Source organism: Pollicipes pollicipes, unplaced genomic scaffold (genome assembly GCF_011947565.3).
Source record: "Pollicipes pollicipes isolate AB1234 unplaced genomic scaffold, Ppol_2.1 Scaffold_6686;HRSCAF=7923_pilon_pilon_pilon, whole genome shotgun sequence".
Taxonomy (NCBI): Eukaryota; Metazoa; Arthropoda; class Thecostraca; order Pollicipedomorpha; family Pollicipedidae; genus Pollicipes; species Pollicipes pollicipes.
Genome location: NW_023596921.1, coordinates 19,548,808 through 19,565,252, shown reverse-complemented (window position 1 = coordinate 19,565,252; position 16,445 = coordinate 19,548,808). Strand labels below are relative to the sequence as shown.

General features: G+C 51.3%; 2 protein-coding genes across 2 annotated transcripts; both read left to right on the top strand.

The window, feature by feature from the left end:
- The first annotated feature begins 1,349 nt into the window (after positions 1–1,349).
- Positions 1,350–8,649, top strand: LOC119107101 (CD151 antigen). Its single transcript, XM_037230469.1, has 6 exons — positions 1,350–1,583; positions 3,668–3,755; positions 4,325–4,516; positions 5,009–5,182; positions 6,053–6,211; positions 6,667–8,649. Exons 1-6 carry the CDS (start codon positions 1,567–1,569, stop codon positions 6,814–6,816), a joined length of 780 nt encoding a protein of 259 aa, XP_037086364.1. The 5' UTR covers positions 1,350–1,566; the 3' UTR covers positions 6,817–8,649.
- A 501-nt stretch (positions 8,650–9,150) lies between these two features.
- Positions 9,151–10,144, top strand: LOC119108013 (sphingolipid delta(4)-desaturase DES1-like). Its single transcript, XM_037231597.1, has 2 exons — positions 9,151–9,780; positions 9,857–10,144. The coding sequence occupies exons 1-2, from the start codon at positions 9,151–9,153 to the stop codon at positions 10,142–10,144; spliced, it is 918 nt and encodes a 305-aa protein (XP_037087492.1).
- The last annotated feature ends 6,301 nt before the right edge of the window (positions 10,145–16,445 follow it).

Sequence of the window (16,445 nt, the reverse complement as noted above, 5' to 3'; positions counted from 1 at the left end):
CCGTCAATATAATCGCTATTTATCGCTACAGTGCCGTTTACGCAGCAACTCCTGGTGCGCTGCAGGACGTTAATCCTACATAACTTTGAACTCATCATGCCGGAATTTTACGAATTGACGCGATGGCAGAGCGTTAACCAAGTCATACAATTTTGAAAAGTTCTCTTCAAAATTGCGGACCGTAGGCGGTCTATGAATTCTGTCACGCATTTGTACGAGCGCATCGTTCGTGGGACGTAACCAACGTTGCGAAATACGTGGATTTATTCGTTTGGTCCTCCCTGCTTATGCCTTGATATAGGTGGACGATCTAATGGAACCATAGCTGTTACCTTTTGACATGACATGATTCATAACAGGTCACGTATGTTTATGCCCACTTAAGTCAAGCCAAAAGAGGTTTTTAAAACCATGCAACTCCCTTTTGCGTATCTTCGAAGCATGCCAATTTCTCGCAACATTAGGAGGATGGATCTGATTTAACTTGTCAAAAGTTGTATTTGCTACTGTTCGCTTTGAAAGTTATCGACATGTCAGCACATAAACATTCGTCTAGAGACCATTTAGTTAGTCGAATGCTTAAGAAACTAGCACTCGACTAGAGAGTATTTCGGCAAGTGGTCATTCGACTAAAGAACATTTCGGCGAACTGGAGTTCAGTTAATCTGTGTTTTAACTTCCACACCGAATCCATTCTCAGACACCACTACACAATTGTATTGATGATCGCCAGCAATGGCGAGTCGGTGTCCGTCTGCCAACTAAATAGTTTTCTTTTGAGGACCTTGACGTGAATGTTTGAAAATTAGTTTATTTGCGTCTAGATCTCAAGAGAATGCGTCCCACGCGACGTTCCTGTTTTGAAATTTTAGGGACGTGGTGGCCTCGAACAGGGGCGCAGTTTCTCAAAATGTTTTGGGGGACTGACCAGTGGAATTGTGGCCTAACCTACCGCCCAAGTATTCCAAATAGCAGGCCTCTCCCCGAATTTGGCCAATTTTTGTAGAAAAAGGCCAGAGCCCAAGTTGGTGGGGGGGGGGGGGGGGCGGGGAGGGTGAACCCACCCAACTGAATCGGAAATGCGCCGCTGGCCTCGAACCCTCCAAACATATTTAATCACACTCACGTTGGGCCGGAATCTAGGTTTCTTTACCTTATCGCCGAATGCAGGCGAATTATAATTTTTCAAGGGTGGTTGGCACAGCTCAACCTGAACTGCTTTCGCCGAAAAAACTATATTATTGTGCTGTGGGTGCGCAAATACCTCGCACAGTGCACAATAACTTGACGTAAAAAAAATCAGCGGATTACCCCTGTGAAACTTGGCACTTTGGCGCAGAACGTCACGATCGCCGCCTCAAAATATGACGCCTCCCAAACACCAAAGCGATTAGAATGGAGACTAATTACTCCTCGGTCTTCTAAGTTGGCGTCCCGGAGCAGTAAAGGAGACAGGAAAGCCGATGCTGTGAACTGAAGCAGCTTGGTGTTGCAGAAGCGGCGAGAACGGTGATTTACATTGCTGGCCTGAATTTTGTGACCCAGATACAGCTTCATTGTGAGAAAATGCCGCTCGAATCAATGTGAGTTCCCTGGGACCCTGCATAGTCCTGCTTGGTGCAAATTTGTTATGCATTGTTTCTAGTGTGTGCAGCTACTGACTGGCTGGGTCGACATCGTATCACAAACCCCTTGCCATCCAATAACTTTGGTGACAAGATAAACAACTACAAATTCAATTGAGGTCACATTTTCCCAGCATGTGTGGTAATGGAGAAACCATATTTGATTGTTATCACCACAACACAATTTGATGCCATTGTTATTTATCAGTCACAATTACTGAAGCAACTAGAAGAAATCCAACTTGGTAACTCCAAACCCAAGATGTACATGATGGGTGCTTCTCAGAGTAGGGTAGCTGTGTGTGCCATTAGGGCTTAACAACACTGACATTGCATTACATGCTACAACATGAGTCCCAGACATATGTTGTCTGCCTCTCGGCCTGGCGGGAAGGCCAGGCAACAGTACATCATGTTCCTGTTTTTTTCTCAGATAAACAGTTTATTTACTGTGCTATTGGTACCTGATTGTTAATTAGAATAACAGCTAGATAAGCAGATACATTAGTAAATGATTTAGATGAAGTGTAAGTTGCATTTAGATGTTGTTAATTAGAATAATGGTTAGATAAGCAGATACATTATTAGATGACTTAGATGAACAATAAGATGTGTTTAGATGTGGATGAAATGATAATGAGATGATGATAAATGATGTATACATGTGTGTGTGTGTGTCTGTCATCAATAAGTGGAATGTAAATAGTTGCATTTTCGTGGAACTTAAACATATTTTGGCAATTTGGCAGAGTCAACACATAATTGTTAAGAAGTGATTCTTGTAATTTTGCTGTTGGATCACCTTGTGCTCTAATGAAAATGTGTGCTGTGGCTAGGAAACAAGGGAAGCTCATCTTGAAATAATAGCATTCTACCAAGGTAATTTCTGTGCCAGTGGGTTTTTCACTAATTCTCTTCTGGAGAGTAGCATTTATTGTTATTAAGAGGGAAAAAGGCATAAAAATAGCTCTGCAAGCTGTCAGATAATGCAGACACAGTAACATGACCTCAGTGATCTGACCTGATCTGGGACACAATGCTGGCTTCAAAGCATGAAAAATGATATCATTGATAGGCCAAATTTTGTGTCTGCTGGTCTTTCTGCTTTTCCAGATATTTTGCCCAGGGATTTCTCCCCATGCCCAAGAGAATGAATGCCTTGAATTAAGGATACAGTGTAATCTAGTCTGCCAGTTTCAAATGTAACCTACCTGGAACCTGCTAATATGCTTTTTCACAAATTTTGGGTCTAACCTAGTCCAGTAATCCATAACAGAACTTTTTCTCAGGATGACATATTTGATTCAGTCATGTTTTGGCTCATTTTGACATGCAAACAAATATAGCACACAGACACATGGCGCATCTGTATCTGCAGCACACATTGATATCTCTCAAACTACCTTCAAATTGATTGTTTCTCCACTCAATTTATGATAACCAATTTCTAAAGTCATTCTTATATTGTGAGATGTGCAACCTTTTAAGGCAGCCCTGTCCATTCCAAGATGTAAATCAAATTTAGGATACAGTGTAATCTAGTCTGCCAGTTTCAAATGTAATCTATCTGGAACTTGCTACTGCAATGCAATGTAAGCCAATGTGCATAGAGGTATGCTGTAATGTGCTGATTGAAAAAAATTGTTTGAAGTTCTGCACCTGACAGCCAGATTACTTTGTCACTTTTGCTCAGGGCAATGACTCAAAGGTAGCAGTGTAATGATGTTTTATATATTATGTTACTTGGAAGAGATTAAGATATTTCTTTGTTTGGACCCCATTTTTCAGGTGAAAGAAGTATGTATATGTACAATGGGGATTTATAAATAGGTTACAGGTGTAAAGTGGAAGAAACATGTTTGTATAATCATAGATAGTACTGCTAATCAGTATGCAGAATATAACATTTGCGTGCAGTCACCTTTGCACTTTGCAATAATGTAACTTCTGTGCCTTCAATACATTGGCCAAGTCTTTATTTGTCCAATCTTGGGTTTGTGTAACATACCAACCATGTGTGATAACCATGTGTCATTCTCCAGGATACCGATGGAAGAATCAAAAGATGAAGGCTGCTGCAGCATCAATTTTCTGAAGTATGTCTTGTACATGTTCAATTTTGTCTTCATGGTAAGCAGTCAGCCCCAACCAGACTTATCTCAGGCTTTGCAAGTTTTACTGAACTACTTGACACTGATGAAGCTAACAATGTATGCATCATTGAACCATTCATACACATTTTGGTCCCAATCCAGCTGCTGTGATAGTGGTGTTTTGGCGGAAAGCATACCTTTGAGCTGTAGCGGGTGCATTTGTCCTGCTTTTGCATGCATGATCCATGATCAATATTGCCATCCATATGCTACCCAAGGAAAATGATTGCATCATTTTCAATTTTTCTGTTTATTTTACCTTGAAGCAGTGATCCATGTAGATGAATACTTATTTCAACCTTGTTCAGGCTTCTCCGGTCGTAAGTCCTGAAATGCTGGACACCATGTCTAAATATGTTCGAAAATGTCTGCCAGTATGCTGTGAATCATTGTCTGATGCAGGTTTGCCACCACCCCAGGCATTCCAAATGTCCAACATTTGGCTGCTGTGTCTGTTTATGCTCAGCGGCCGTCGGCGGTGGGACGGTCCGTGTCTCCGCCCATATGTACCGTGTGCAGGCGTTAACAGCGTTCTCCTGCCGACAGCTGTCGGGCCTGGCCGTGTTCGGTGTGGCCGTGTGGTCACTGGCCGCCGAGCCGCACTACATCCTGCTGCTGGCCACGGCCTCGTTCGGCACGGCCGCCTACGTGTTGATGGCGGCCGGCCTGCTGGTGGTCATCACCAGCGTGGTCGGCTGCCTGGGCGCACTCCGCGAGAGTCTGCCCTGCCTCCTCACCGTACGTCGCCGCCCGGCCGCGGCCCCGGCCCCGGCCCCGGCCCCGGCCCCGGCCCCGGCACCGCCTGCTACTGTTTGTCGGGCTTGCTATTTGTGCTTCGCTAAAACGCGCACGTCAACGGTCTGGCGTAGGAAGTGCACCTAACGGCGCGCGGAGAGGCCTTACCGGCTGTTCCGGAGAAGTGACAGGGGTCAGGGCGGCCCGTCTCTGGCCGTCGGTCGGAATGGTGTGTCACCCACGCTGCGAACGTCTCACCGGTCCTCGCCGCTCGGGCGTCTCGTCAGCGGGGCTCTATCACACACTTGGAAGCTGAGCGTGTCGACGGGCGGCGATGATTGCTGGGAGATAGTGAGTGGTGCATGTCGCGGATGTAAACGTGGGTGCGCGTAACGGACTAGGCAGCCTGGCGAAACGGTCGGCTCAGCACGGCAGGCGCAGGCGGCAGCCAGTCTCCTGCGACGGGCGCGCCGGTCACACGCGGCGGTGTTTCAGTACACTTTCGTGCTGCTGCTGATCTTCCTGATGGAGTCGATGGCGGGCGTGCTGGCGTACGTGTACCAGGTGCAGCTGCAGATGGAGCTGGCCCAGCACCTGAACAGCACCTTCACCAACAAGTACGGCATGCAGCTGGCCTACACGGAGGCCATCGACGACATGCAGCAGGATGTGAGTAGAACGACCCACCGCAGGCACGGCTCGTATGTCCCGTCTAATCCGGTTACAAAGGCGTGACGGAGAAATGGGTGCTCTTCCCTCCCCCTCCCTCTCGCCCAGCCATGGCAGCGCGCAGAGTCTGAGTGAACCCCGAGTCGTGTGACGGAGAGATGGGTGCTCTTCCCTCCCCCTCTCTCTCGCCCAGCCATGGCAGCGTGCGGAGTCTGAGTGAGCTCCGAGCCGAATGATGACCAGCGTGATCCAAGGTCCATGGTCCCAGGGTAATGCCAGCTGTCGGGTGGAAACCGACTGCGAAGATATTGAATATTTCGTTTCCGCGCAATAGCAGTGTCGAATATATGACGAATGAATGATTGTACGGATTATCATTGTCTGGTGTGTAAGGTACACAACGTTTTGGCCAGTGAACTCCCCGGCCTTGCTGGTCAAATCACCTCCTTTCCGCTCAGCCCAGCTGTAACAGCGCGACTGGCAGTCAGAAGGCCCCGTTCCGAATTCTAACCATTTGAAGGAGGTAATATAGCTTGTGACGCCCACACTGCTAAAAAGCCAAACCTTACCCAGTCCTAAAGAATCCATGAACCTGACGACGGCCGGAGAATAGACTGGCGGTTGTCCGTCGGTAACAATAATACGTCCTCTCATCCCTTTCGTAAAACTGTCGAATGCATGCTTCTTCTCGTTCATGCTGCTGGGCATCAGTGCAAACTTCATCGTGTTGCATTGGCTATGGGTGGAAGATGCGACGAATGCTTCGCGTATTTACCACCCCAGAGTCTCAAAGCACGTCGCAGACCCACGCTCCAAAAACGTTACGCCCTGTGACAATCTGGCGACGTGACCGTGCCGGTGTGCGGCCAGTTCCACTGCTGCGGCGCCACCTACTACACCAACTGGCAGTACAGCCGCTGGCTGGACTCGGAGGCCAACGCCGAGCGCCGCAAGGTGCCCGACAGCTGCTGCAAGACGGTGGTGGAGCTGTGCGGCCGGCGTGACCACCCCTCCAACATCAACCCGGCGGTCAGTGGGTCGCCTGCGCTCGTCCCGTGGCGGCTTGGCCCGGCCCGGCACCGTACCTGAGGACTGTTGGCACTCGCGACTGATTCGCTATTTCTTTTGCGTGGCCACGTTGTAGCTGTTGTAACCGCATAGCTTCGGCGCTCGTTCGTACTCTTCCGTCCGTCGGAAATTAGCCTGTAGGACTTCGCGCATGTTTGCGCATTTCTGCAAAGAATTCTTAGGAAAATCCGCGGCTGTTGACGAAATTATCGCAAACCCGTTGTTGGTAAAGCGTGAAAAGCGCGCGTGACTGTGCGTAGGTGTATGCAATGGAGACGCCGTGTGATCCAGCTTCGTATGGTCCCACGTGTTTGGTCTGCCGCCGGCCGCGCTGGAGGACCAGTCCAGCTGGCCCACGCCCCAGACAGCAGCTCGGCAGGGCTCCGGCGCCGCTTGACCAGCCGCCTTCGCCGCAGGGCTGCGTGCACCAGCTGGACTTCGTGATCCAGGACCATCTGGTGGTGGTGGGCGCTGTCGGCGTGGGCGTCTCCGTTGTCCAGATCTTCGGCGTCATCATATCCTGCTGCCTCTTCGTCAAGCTGAAGAACTATGGCCGCGGCTACTGAACGTGAACTGCCGGGGGCGCTGCCGAAGCGCCGTGGCGGCCGGGAGCGGAGCTTGCGTCGCTTTTGTATGTACATAGATGGCGTTTAACGGGGTCCGTCCGTTACCGGGTGAACTGACAGGCGGCTTGATCCCGCAATGGGCTGAAAAATTATCATTCCTCGCAGCGGACCAGATTTGTTCTTCAGGGTCGTTTTATTCTGGTCCTTTGTGTGACTCGGTTACTGCAGTTTTCTGCTTATTGTCGTATTCTGACAATATTTGGGCTATGTGTCTCACCTATGAATCTCTATCCGTCTGCTGTTGACTATATTTTAGTAAGTTATCTTTGCATGTTCCGTTATTTTTTATGTGGTGTGACAATATTTGACAATCCTTTTACACTATAGAATCTCTTTAATGCCATCCCGCTGATTTTGATGTTTTTGCCACTGCTTTAAGGCGGGTTGTTGCTAAAGAGCACTCACCACAGTACGTCTCTATCTTAATACGTCATCGCGGCGACAGTGGCGATACTGCTCGCACTCTCCACACTAGATGTTGGTGGGGAAGACTTCCCTTTCGTTGACTGGATAGCGAATCATCCGGGGCGTGTTGGCCATCACATCGATACAAATGTCAATCGCGTCACATTGTTCCAAGCGGTCAAAAAGTGACTGGACATGGATGAATTCAAAACAACAGGCTCCTGGGATAGGCGCCACTCTGTGCTCCAACCCTGTTCCGGAAACGAAGGCTGGGCAGTCATTGACAACCGGAATAATGGCACTGTTGTTGACCTGATCTAGCCTATTGTCTGTTGGAGGAACTCATGTTTCAAGGTCATCCATGCCTTAATGACTGCGGCTGCCTTTGCTCAGATATTTCAATGAGCTTACCACATAGATAAGGGTCTGGTAGACCTAGTGCCTATAGCCTACGTAGTGCCTAAAAACGCTGCGCACAACCGTGCCAATTATGGTGGAGTGTTTTTGGCCACGACTAAACAAGCGCAATTGCCAAATATTGCACGGCCATGACAGCGACAGTAATGCATGTATGAACCGAACCGGCGTGGCTCTTTAAGTTACAAGTGTGTGCATTCGTTTTGTTAAAAGTGCCTCGTGATGTGATGCTAAATGGCTCGCTTGGTGCGCCGTTTCGGGCGGACATAGTGTCCGTGTACTTAATTCCTTCATGCAAGGTCTGAGTTGTTTCTCGCGACACTGCCAAAGGTCGTATGATAGTTGTTTGATCGCAGCTCCTCGTGTCCTGCCGCCTATCCCTCTCCCCCCCCCCCCGCGCCTAACCGGAGCGCGAGCTGCAGTCCTGCGCTACCAGCGCGCGCAGGGATGGCAGTGACACGTCATGCTCGCCTGGGTCCGCTGTACCTTGGCGTGCGCTGCGTGCTCGGTGGCTGGGCCCCTGCGGCCCACCAGCGGCACCGGTGGAGCGGCACAGACTGCCGGGTCGAGTCCGGTCTGGCACGCGCTCCGACACCGACGGTAGGACGTGAACGCGGTCGGTGGGGTGGGGGGGGGGGGGGGGAGTGGTAAACTTACTATGGTCTGCCATGTAATGAACAGGACTGGTGCTTCCTTCTCGCCCCAACGGTCTCGTTGCTATTGTGTGTTTTCTGTTATTTGTGCTGTATCGCTTTTCTGCCATGGTGATAAAAATCGAGATTATCAGTATGCTTCCACTTGCGAAATCAGTGTAGTATGTGCAAACGTGTCCTACGTAGGGATGAATTTATGCTCTTCCGATGTACAAGCTTCCATCTGGTAGAAGCCCGTATGCGCATGTACTTAATGTGTTACCAATGCTCTTTTGCTAAATAAAGCATAGAAATGAAACTTTTTGCTTGCGGCTTGAGAAGCAGGTGCAGCGAAATGGGGTGCAGTTATACGTTCCCGGCACATTCTGCAGAACACACAACAGGCGACGCTGGTGTGACTTGTTAAGGGGAGCAGATGTCCGCACGCGTCCGGGTGTCAGCTCCATGACCACCGTCGGCGGGGGCGAATGCACCACCGCAAGGTGGGGTGGGGTGAGCGAGGCCACAGCAGGAGTTCGCGATGTAGCGACTGCTCGACAGAACACGAATTGCAGGCAGTGGAGAAAAGGAAGAGAGACGTTTTGTCAGACACCGCAGACAAAGCAACCACCAGCAGCCGTGCGCTCCGCCCGTCACCTCTGTCGGCGCGGACGCGCCCGGGCCGCACCTGCGCACCGCCCCGTGATCGCTCACAAGTGCCGCTCTAATGAGGGCGACGCATCTGCACCAGTCGGGCCAGCTCGCCGCCGGTCGGCACTGACTGCCCCGCCGCCGCTGAGAGCGCCGGCCCGCCGCCGCCATGGCCCCGCGCGCCGCCGAGCCCTGGTTCGACGACACGACGGTGCCGGAGCCGCACGCGACGCGCCGCCGTCAGATCCTGCAGGCGCACCCTGAGGTGCGCTCCCTGTTCGGCCACAACCCCGAGCTGAAGTGGCAGGCGCTGTGCCTGGTGGGCGTGCAGCTGTCGGCCGCCTACTACGCGCGCCTCCTCTCCTGGCCGTGGCTGCTGGTGGCCGCGTACGCGTTCGGCGGCTTCCTGCAGCACGGGTTGTGGTCTGTGATCCACGAGTGCAGCCATAACCAGGCGTTCGGCTATGCGCGGCCGCTGGCCAACCAGCTGCTGGCGATCATCGCCAACCTACCGATCGGCTTCCCTCACGCCGTCGCCTTCAAGCGCTACCACATGATGCACCACCGTTACCAGGGCAACCGCAAGCTGGACGCGGACGTGCCAACAGAGTTTGAGGCGCGGCTGTTCGGCACCTCGGCGCCCGGCAAACTGCTCTTCATCCTGCTGCAGCCGTTCTTCTACTACGTGCGGCCGCTGCTGGTGAACCCGCTGCCGCCGACCAAGCTGGAGGTGTTCAACATCGTCGTGCAGCTGTCGTTCAACTACTGGCTCGTCTCGATGTGGGGCTGGAAGCCGCTGGTGTACCTGCTGGGGGGTCTTCCTGACGATGGGGCTGCACCCGCTGGCGGGCCACTTCATCGCCGACCACGTGCAGCTGACGCCCGGTCACGAGACCTACAGCTACTACGGCTGGATGAACCAGCTCATGTGGAACGAGGGCTACCACAACGAGCACCACGACTTCCCCAACGTGCCGAACAAGCGGCTGCAGGAGCTGCGCGAGATGGCGTCCGACGTGTACGACCAGCTGCCGCACTACGACTCGTGGCCGGGCGTCGTGTGGCGCTTCATCAGCGACCCTCAGGTCTCGCTGGCGAGCAGGATCCGGCGGCTCGACATGCCGGGCCAGGCGCCCCGCACCGACGACAAGCTGACCGACTGACTGGCGACGGCAGCGGGACCGGACAGGAGGGCTGAGGCGCGGGGTCCCGCTCCAGCTGCGGCGCGCCAGGGCGCCCGAGCACGCGGGGTCCCGCTCCAGCTGCAGCGCACCAGCGCGTCCGAGCACGCGGGCTCCCCGCTCTAGCTGCAGCGCACCAGCGCGCCCGAGCACGCGGGCTTCCCGCTCCAGCTGCAACGCACCAGCGCGTCCGAGCACGCGGGCTCCCCGCTCCAGCTGCAGCGCACCAGCGCGCCCGAGCACGCGGGCCCCCGCTCCAGCTGCAGCGCGCCAGCTCGCCCGAGCACGCGGGGTGAAGTCCGTCACTCGCTGAGCTCGTTAACTCCCGTATGCACCCTAGACGTGGTTTTTGGCGTTTATAGCGTACTTGACAGGGGGTGTAGTTTCCTATTCAGTTGAGCGGCGGGCTTCAGCCCTTTCCCCAGCTTGGGGTCCAGCCCCTCCCCCTCCCCCTAGCTTTGGAAAGAAAGTGAGCCAAACCTGCGGAGATACCTGTTTGCTGGCATACTTTGGAGGTTGGTTGGGTCATTTGCCTTTATTCGGCCCCCACCCCGTACCAACTCATTTTGTGAAACTATGTCTACGGTCCTTCAGTTATAAACGCTGCGACTTCGGCGCGGGGATCAAGTGCAGCGCGGTAGTGCGGAAACACAGCTCGGATTCTGATTGAGACGTCCTGATTGTCGACCGGATATGACCGACCGTAAAGATAGGCTTGATATGCTCTCGGTCGTTCGTATTCTTTCGGTGACTCATACTTTCACCTAAAAAAGGTCACCGCGGTGGCATATTTATGTAAGAACTGGCAAGGACAGATTGGTAATCTTTCTGTAAGTGTAGTTTAAGTACCGCTAAATATAGCTAATCCAAGAGCGGAAGATGCAGCAGTTGCACCCGGATTTTGATTCCGCAATGATATCAGAATTAAGCAAGCAATCCATCAACTCCAAAAATTCCGACGAAAGTTATCAAAACATACTTATGCCGGCCACAAGTACCAATGACTATTTGCATCCCTTAAGTAAAACTGTGACAGTTTAATTATAAGTTGCCATTTCGCAATTTTGCCCAACCTAGAAGAGGCGTTTCACTTACCCTCCAGATCAGAAAGGACATACCCTGCTGCTTCTATCTGTATGGACAATGACACTCACCTATTCACTATGACAAACTCCGTAAAGTTACATCGACGCCAAGCGACAACAACCGCTATAACGCAAATGCAATTTGTTGTGAGCGCAATGTTTTAAGTCACCCATCAACAAGACTGGACTTTGGTGGTCATGCATCATCCGATATTGCACGTTCACCTAAAGCCGCTGCCAGTGTCGTTCCGTGGAATGCCAGCCAGTGTAAGCCATCGTCGGACCGCAAATCCGGTCTGGGCTTTATGGCATTGCAATGCCGGGTTTGGACACCGGCATCATTTCGTCACCATCAGGCTCCATTTCTAGGAAACCGCACACTAATTCACCTCATGCAAGGAGCGTGCCAAAAGACACGCATGTGTGGATATCTGAGACGCTAATTCAATGCACGTGAGGAGCTTGTTAAACGCGCTGTGATTTGATTCATGTGTGGTGAAGCTCGACATATGGGATAGATGGGGCCAGCCTTCACTTTTTGAGCCCGATAATGAGTGGCTGTAAAGAAGGGGGCATGGATAAGAATGTTTTATCTAGACCACAGTCATTCCTCAGGTATGCACTAGTCTGGCAGCCATAATCCAGCGTTAAGTTGACAAGCACGCATGCCAGGCATCAGAAGCCAAAGCACCTGTCTCGGGCTGCTGCCAGGCGCCCGCTCAAGACAAAGTGTACCTTTTCAGTTGCCGCAGACGAAGTGCGGACGCTGCTGTCTCCCACAGGCATTAAAACTTAAAACTACTTCTGTAGACGTGCACTCGCCGAGCAGGACTGGTGCAGCGCGTGCTCCCCATTCACGTCGCGGCTTTGTTAAGAACTTGAACATGCTCTTGATGCGTGGAAATGTACTCGCATCAAGTTTTTTGAAGTGAGCCGGATTGGTATTCTTTACTTAATGTTGTGTGCGTCATGTGTGTACGCCAAGGACAGATTTAGGACGTCATTAATGGAGGGACCACACTTCATTGTGGTGGTCCCTGGAACTTGGTGCCCCCCCCCCCCCCCAACAAAAAATCCCCGAATTGTGGCCTCTTGATTTCATTATGTTATTGACCAGCAAAATAGTTGCCAATGGAGCGGACCGCAGGATTTATCCCACTGTATTTCTAGGGTTCAAGTTCGTTTATGCCTATATTGATTGTTTACCAAAGAAGGGGTTAGAAGCGACCAGAACATGCAACTAGACATGTATTTATTCATTAAGCAAATCGAGTGACCTTTGCAGGAATTTAATGATTGCATTATGAGCAGCGTGCGCTATTCGCCTTCAATGGCTCATTCATACCTCCTATGACACAGAAAGAGTTAGGGGCGTCGCCGGATTTGCTTTGGGTTTTCCCAAAGATGTTGAGAGGCCTGTGGATTGAATGCCAGCGTAGATCAAAACCGGATAAAATATAATTGTCCCCAAACCCTGCTCACCTGAAAAAGTCCATTCTTTCATTGGAATCAAATAGTGAGAAAATGTGCTTAAGATAGTTTGCAGCATGTGCACTCGCCGTCTAGAACAAAGAATACCGGCATCCGACGTTACAGTACTATGGGCCGCCCGGCGGGGCCCCGCAATAATACCGGGGAGCGGCCAACGCGCGGGGGAATCACCACGCATCGGAAAGTGGTACTTTCCAATCCTTTATGGAAACCATTGGTAAACATGTAGAACGTATTCCGGGTGGAAGGTTTCGCCTGTACGATTTGCAGCTTGCTCCTTAGGATGGATTAGCACTTATAGCACCACGAACTCATGACGTAATCGGGGAATTTCCCTTACTCTTCTTGCTGCAGATGCTACTTCCAAGCATCAACTTCGAAATTGACTAGCAGTGTCCTGGTCAAGAGCTGAAGGGCATCCCGTCCCACCGCGGGGTCCCTAGCAGCTGCCATTCCGGCGATACGGGACAGCGGCCCCCGGTCGGTACGGAGAACATTGGAGGGATGCATCACACACCGGCCCACTCCCTGATGTGGAAGGCCCTCTGGCCAGGCCACGACGTCTTGTATTAGGGATTGGTTTCGCAAACAGTGACACTGGTCGCTTTCCGGTCGATTAATGGTCCACCCCGGAGTGGGACAGCTTTGAGAAACCTTAGCGAGTTGTAGCAGGAACATCGGCTTCATGCATTAGCGAGTTGTAGCAAGAACATTGGCTTCATGCATTCATCTGCTTTGGTTGCTGAGAGCATTTTCATCACTTCCTTTTAAAAAGCCCCAGAATGTGCAAATTCATCGTTTACGCCCGCGCCAGAATTTCACCTCGGCTCGCTGCGACGCTGGGCCATCGAAACCAGAACCAGTTTCCACCTATCTCTTCAAATTTCTGCAGTTTGGAATTGTCTTTTTCTACCTTAATCGAGTAGCGGAGGTGGAATCGTGATGATGCCACAACGTTGAAGGAGACGCCCGTCCTATATCAAACAGCTTGCCTCATTATTTATACCGAGGAATTTTACAGACACCGCGCCTCATGTTGCTGAAAACTGCATGAGCTTTCAGTCTGTTGTGGCAAAGAATTATTATTCTAGAAAGAGTGAGGACCGGATCTCAAGTTGAAAGTCTTTAATAGTTCCAAGTAAACGTGCTCTGCCTGTGGGCTTTCGGCAATAAAAGATTTAATAAACGTTCAGCATTACGGAGCCCACTGAGGCGTTTCATTCATTTGAAGCCAATCGTCCGTCGCACCTACAGACTGACGCATGTAAAGCGGGAAACATTCCCAGCTGCCACTGCCAGAGCAGATTGTGGGCAGGCGCGCCCGCCCCCGGGCGCGCCGGAAGCCCAGCTCTCAGCGTGCAGGCCGTGTCACGAGCCGGCTAATTGGGACGGCAGTTCGGCCGCTCTTTCTGTGTCGGCTTCCGCGGCGGACGTCCGTGTTGCCGACCTGCGGCGCCGATTACGCGGGCCGCTGCTCACGACGCGCCGCCGCCGGCGCCGGCGGCGGGGAAACGCCGCCGCCGGGTCACCGAGGTCGCGGCGAACAGGACGCCGCGCCGCCGGCCGATACCGCTGACGGCTCTGAGGCGCCGACCGCCGATCGTGCGCCGACGCGGAGCTCGCGCGCGTGCGCGCGCGATTTCTCGCCGCTTGCGGCGAGTCGAGCGGAACCGTTCGGTCGGCAGGAATGAAATGGCGGGCTGCCACGCCGTCTGTGCATTTCCTTTCGTTTCTTTTCAGCTTCCTGTGATGTCGAAACTTGCTCGAATCATTGCTGCGGGGGCCGCGGGTCCCCAGCGCACTGACGTCGCCCGGCCTACCAGCGACAGCCAGCGTGCCTTCCGGGAAAGGTTGTGCACCATGTCGCTGACCTTGGCTGAGTTGTGAGCGTCGTCCGTCTCGCGGGAAACAATGGGTGGAGAATGCTGTGCGACAGGTGTGGCAGCGGTCACGCTAACATAAGCGTCAGCTTTACCACAGGTCGCAGCAGAATACCAAAACTCAGGGGTGCACGTGCATAGCAGTCCACGGGAACACAGGCACTCGTTACCAAATTTATGGCGTGATCAACATGTATGTGACTGAATAGGCTCAGATGGAATTCCTGGTAGGGACCTGAAAACAAGATCGTGGCCGTGCCGTGTTCCTTCACGACACGCAGGGATTGCACGCGCCTGCGCTGCACTGAACTCGGCTTTAAATTAACAGTTTTTAATTGTGCCCCACAATCTATCATGTATTTCTGCGAGCGCCCCTAAAAAGTAAGCATTTAGTCAGCGAACGGGTTTTTTCTGTTTTTTTTTTAACCGCCAGCTTTCCTCAGCTTTTTATTCTGCTCGAGAAACAAGTGGAAGCATTACAATATGCGCGTACCACGTGACTCAGTTAGACAGAAAGCCAGACATTCCGAGTGTAACTCGACGTTCCTCGCCGCGGGCATAATCGCATTGGTTGTTGGAGAATGATTTGTAAATATTAAAATCGATCAGCATTAAACTGCACAGACTGGTGCAATTTCATGCAGGATAAATTTGTCTATCACAAATATTTACTTATCCAATCCAATTATACACAAATATTTACTTAATACAATAACGCAGGAGTATACACCAAGTGGTCACTTATTTCCTCAATCAGTTTTGATAACGCAGAAACCCACTCCAATTGTTTCAATATTTACAAAACAATTTTGATACAGCTATCAATTAAGCAGATTTTAGATGTTCTGCTTTTCCACACAGCTTTTGCGAATTTTTGATCGAGTTGTCAGACCAACACTTATGAATCACCAACCTCAAGAACGTCGCCAAGATCTGCGGCCAGGGGAACCAATGGTCTGTTTGGTGCACGCAAATAAAGGGATTGTCTCACCTTTGGGGCATATTTCAACAGTATGCGCTGGTGAAACTTCAGGACCACTTAGTACAAAAATAGCACCGGGCAGTGTCACTGCAGCATCGTCAAGACAACATAAGGATGTTAGTTTTAATCATTTTCAAGTCCAAATTGTGCTGTTGGCATTTTCTAACAGCACTACACTTCTTACCTACAGTTGTCGTTATGACGACTGTCGTGACACCTCTACTGACGCGAATAACACGTTTGTGATTGGCCCGGCGGACGGCAAGTGCCTGCTGCCGAGAAGTGCACTTGTTGAGGTTCGAACCAGTGCGTCGCTGTGGACCATATGATACCCCCATTCTCAAAGCCAATGTGGGCCTCCAAAATGTGGCAGACGCCATAGGGGAGAAATCAAAGCCATAGCATAACGTTTCATTGAATTCGCGGGATAACAGCTTCATGTTTGTTCATCCTTTTGTCTCAATATTGTTTCAAGCTTCCGTAGCGTTCATTATACATTTTGACAAATTAGTGTGCTGCAAGTATAATATAACACTCGTTGGAAGAAGCATAAAGAATGGAGGATATCACTTCATGGTGGTGAGCAGGGGGTGCAATGGCATTTCTTTCATCTTAGCGGCTACCTCAGCTAAAAATTTTAAGCTTTTCAAAAGGATTTCAAGAAAATTGATCTTGCTGATCAAATCGCGCGCGTCTGATCTAACAATAAGTCAGCAGTAGAAAACAGTGTCTTTAAAGTGTCCGCTTTTCGGTGATATTCCTGATGCGCAGCACATCGCAGAGGTAATGCAGCGATGGTCCCTGTGCGGTGTGGCCTGCTCAAGTTTCGTGAACGTTTGTCACTA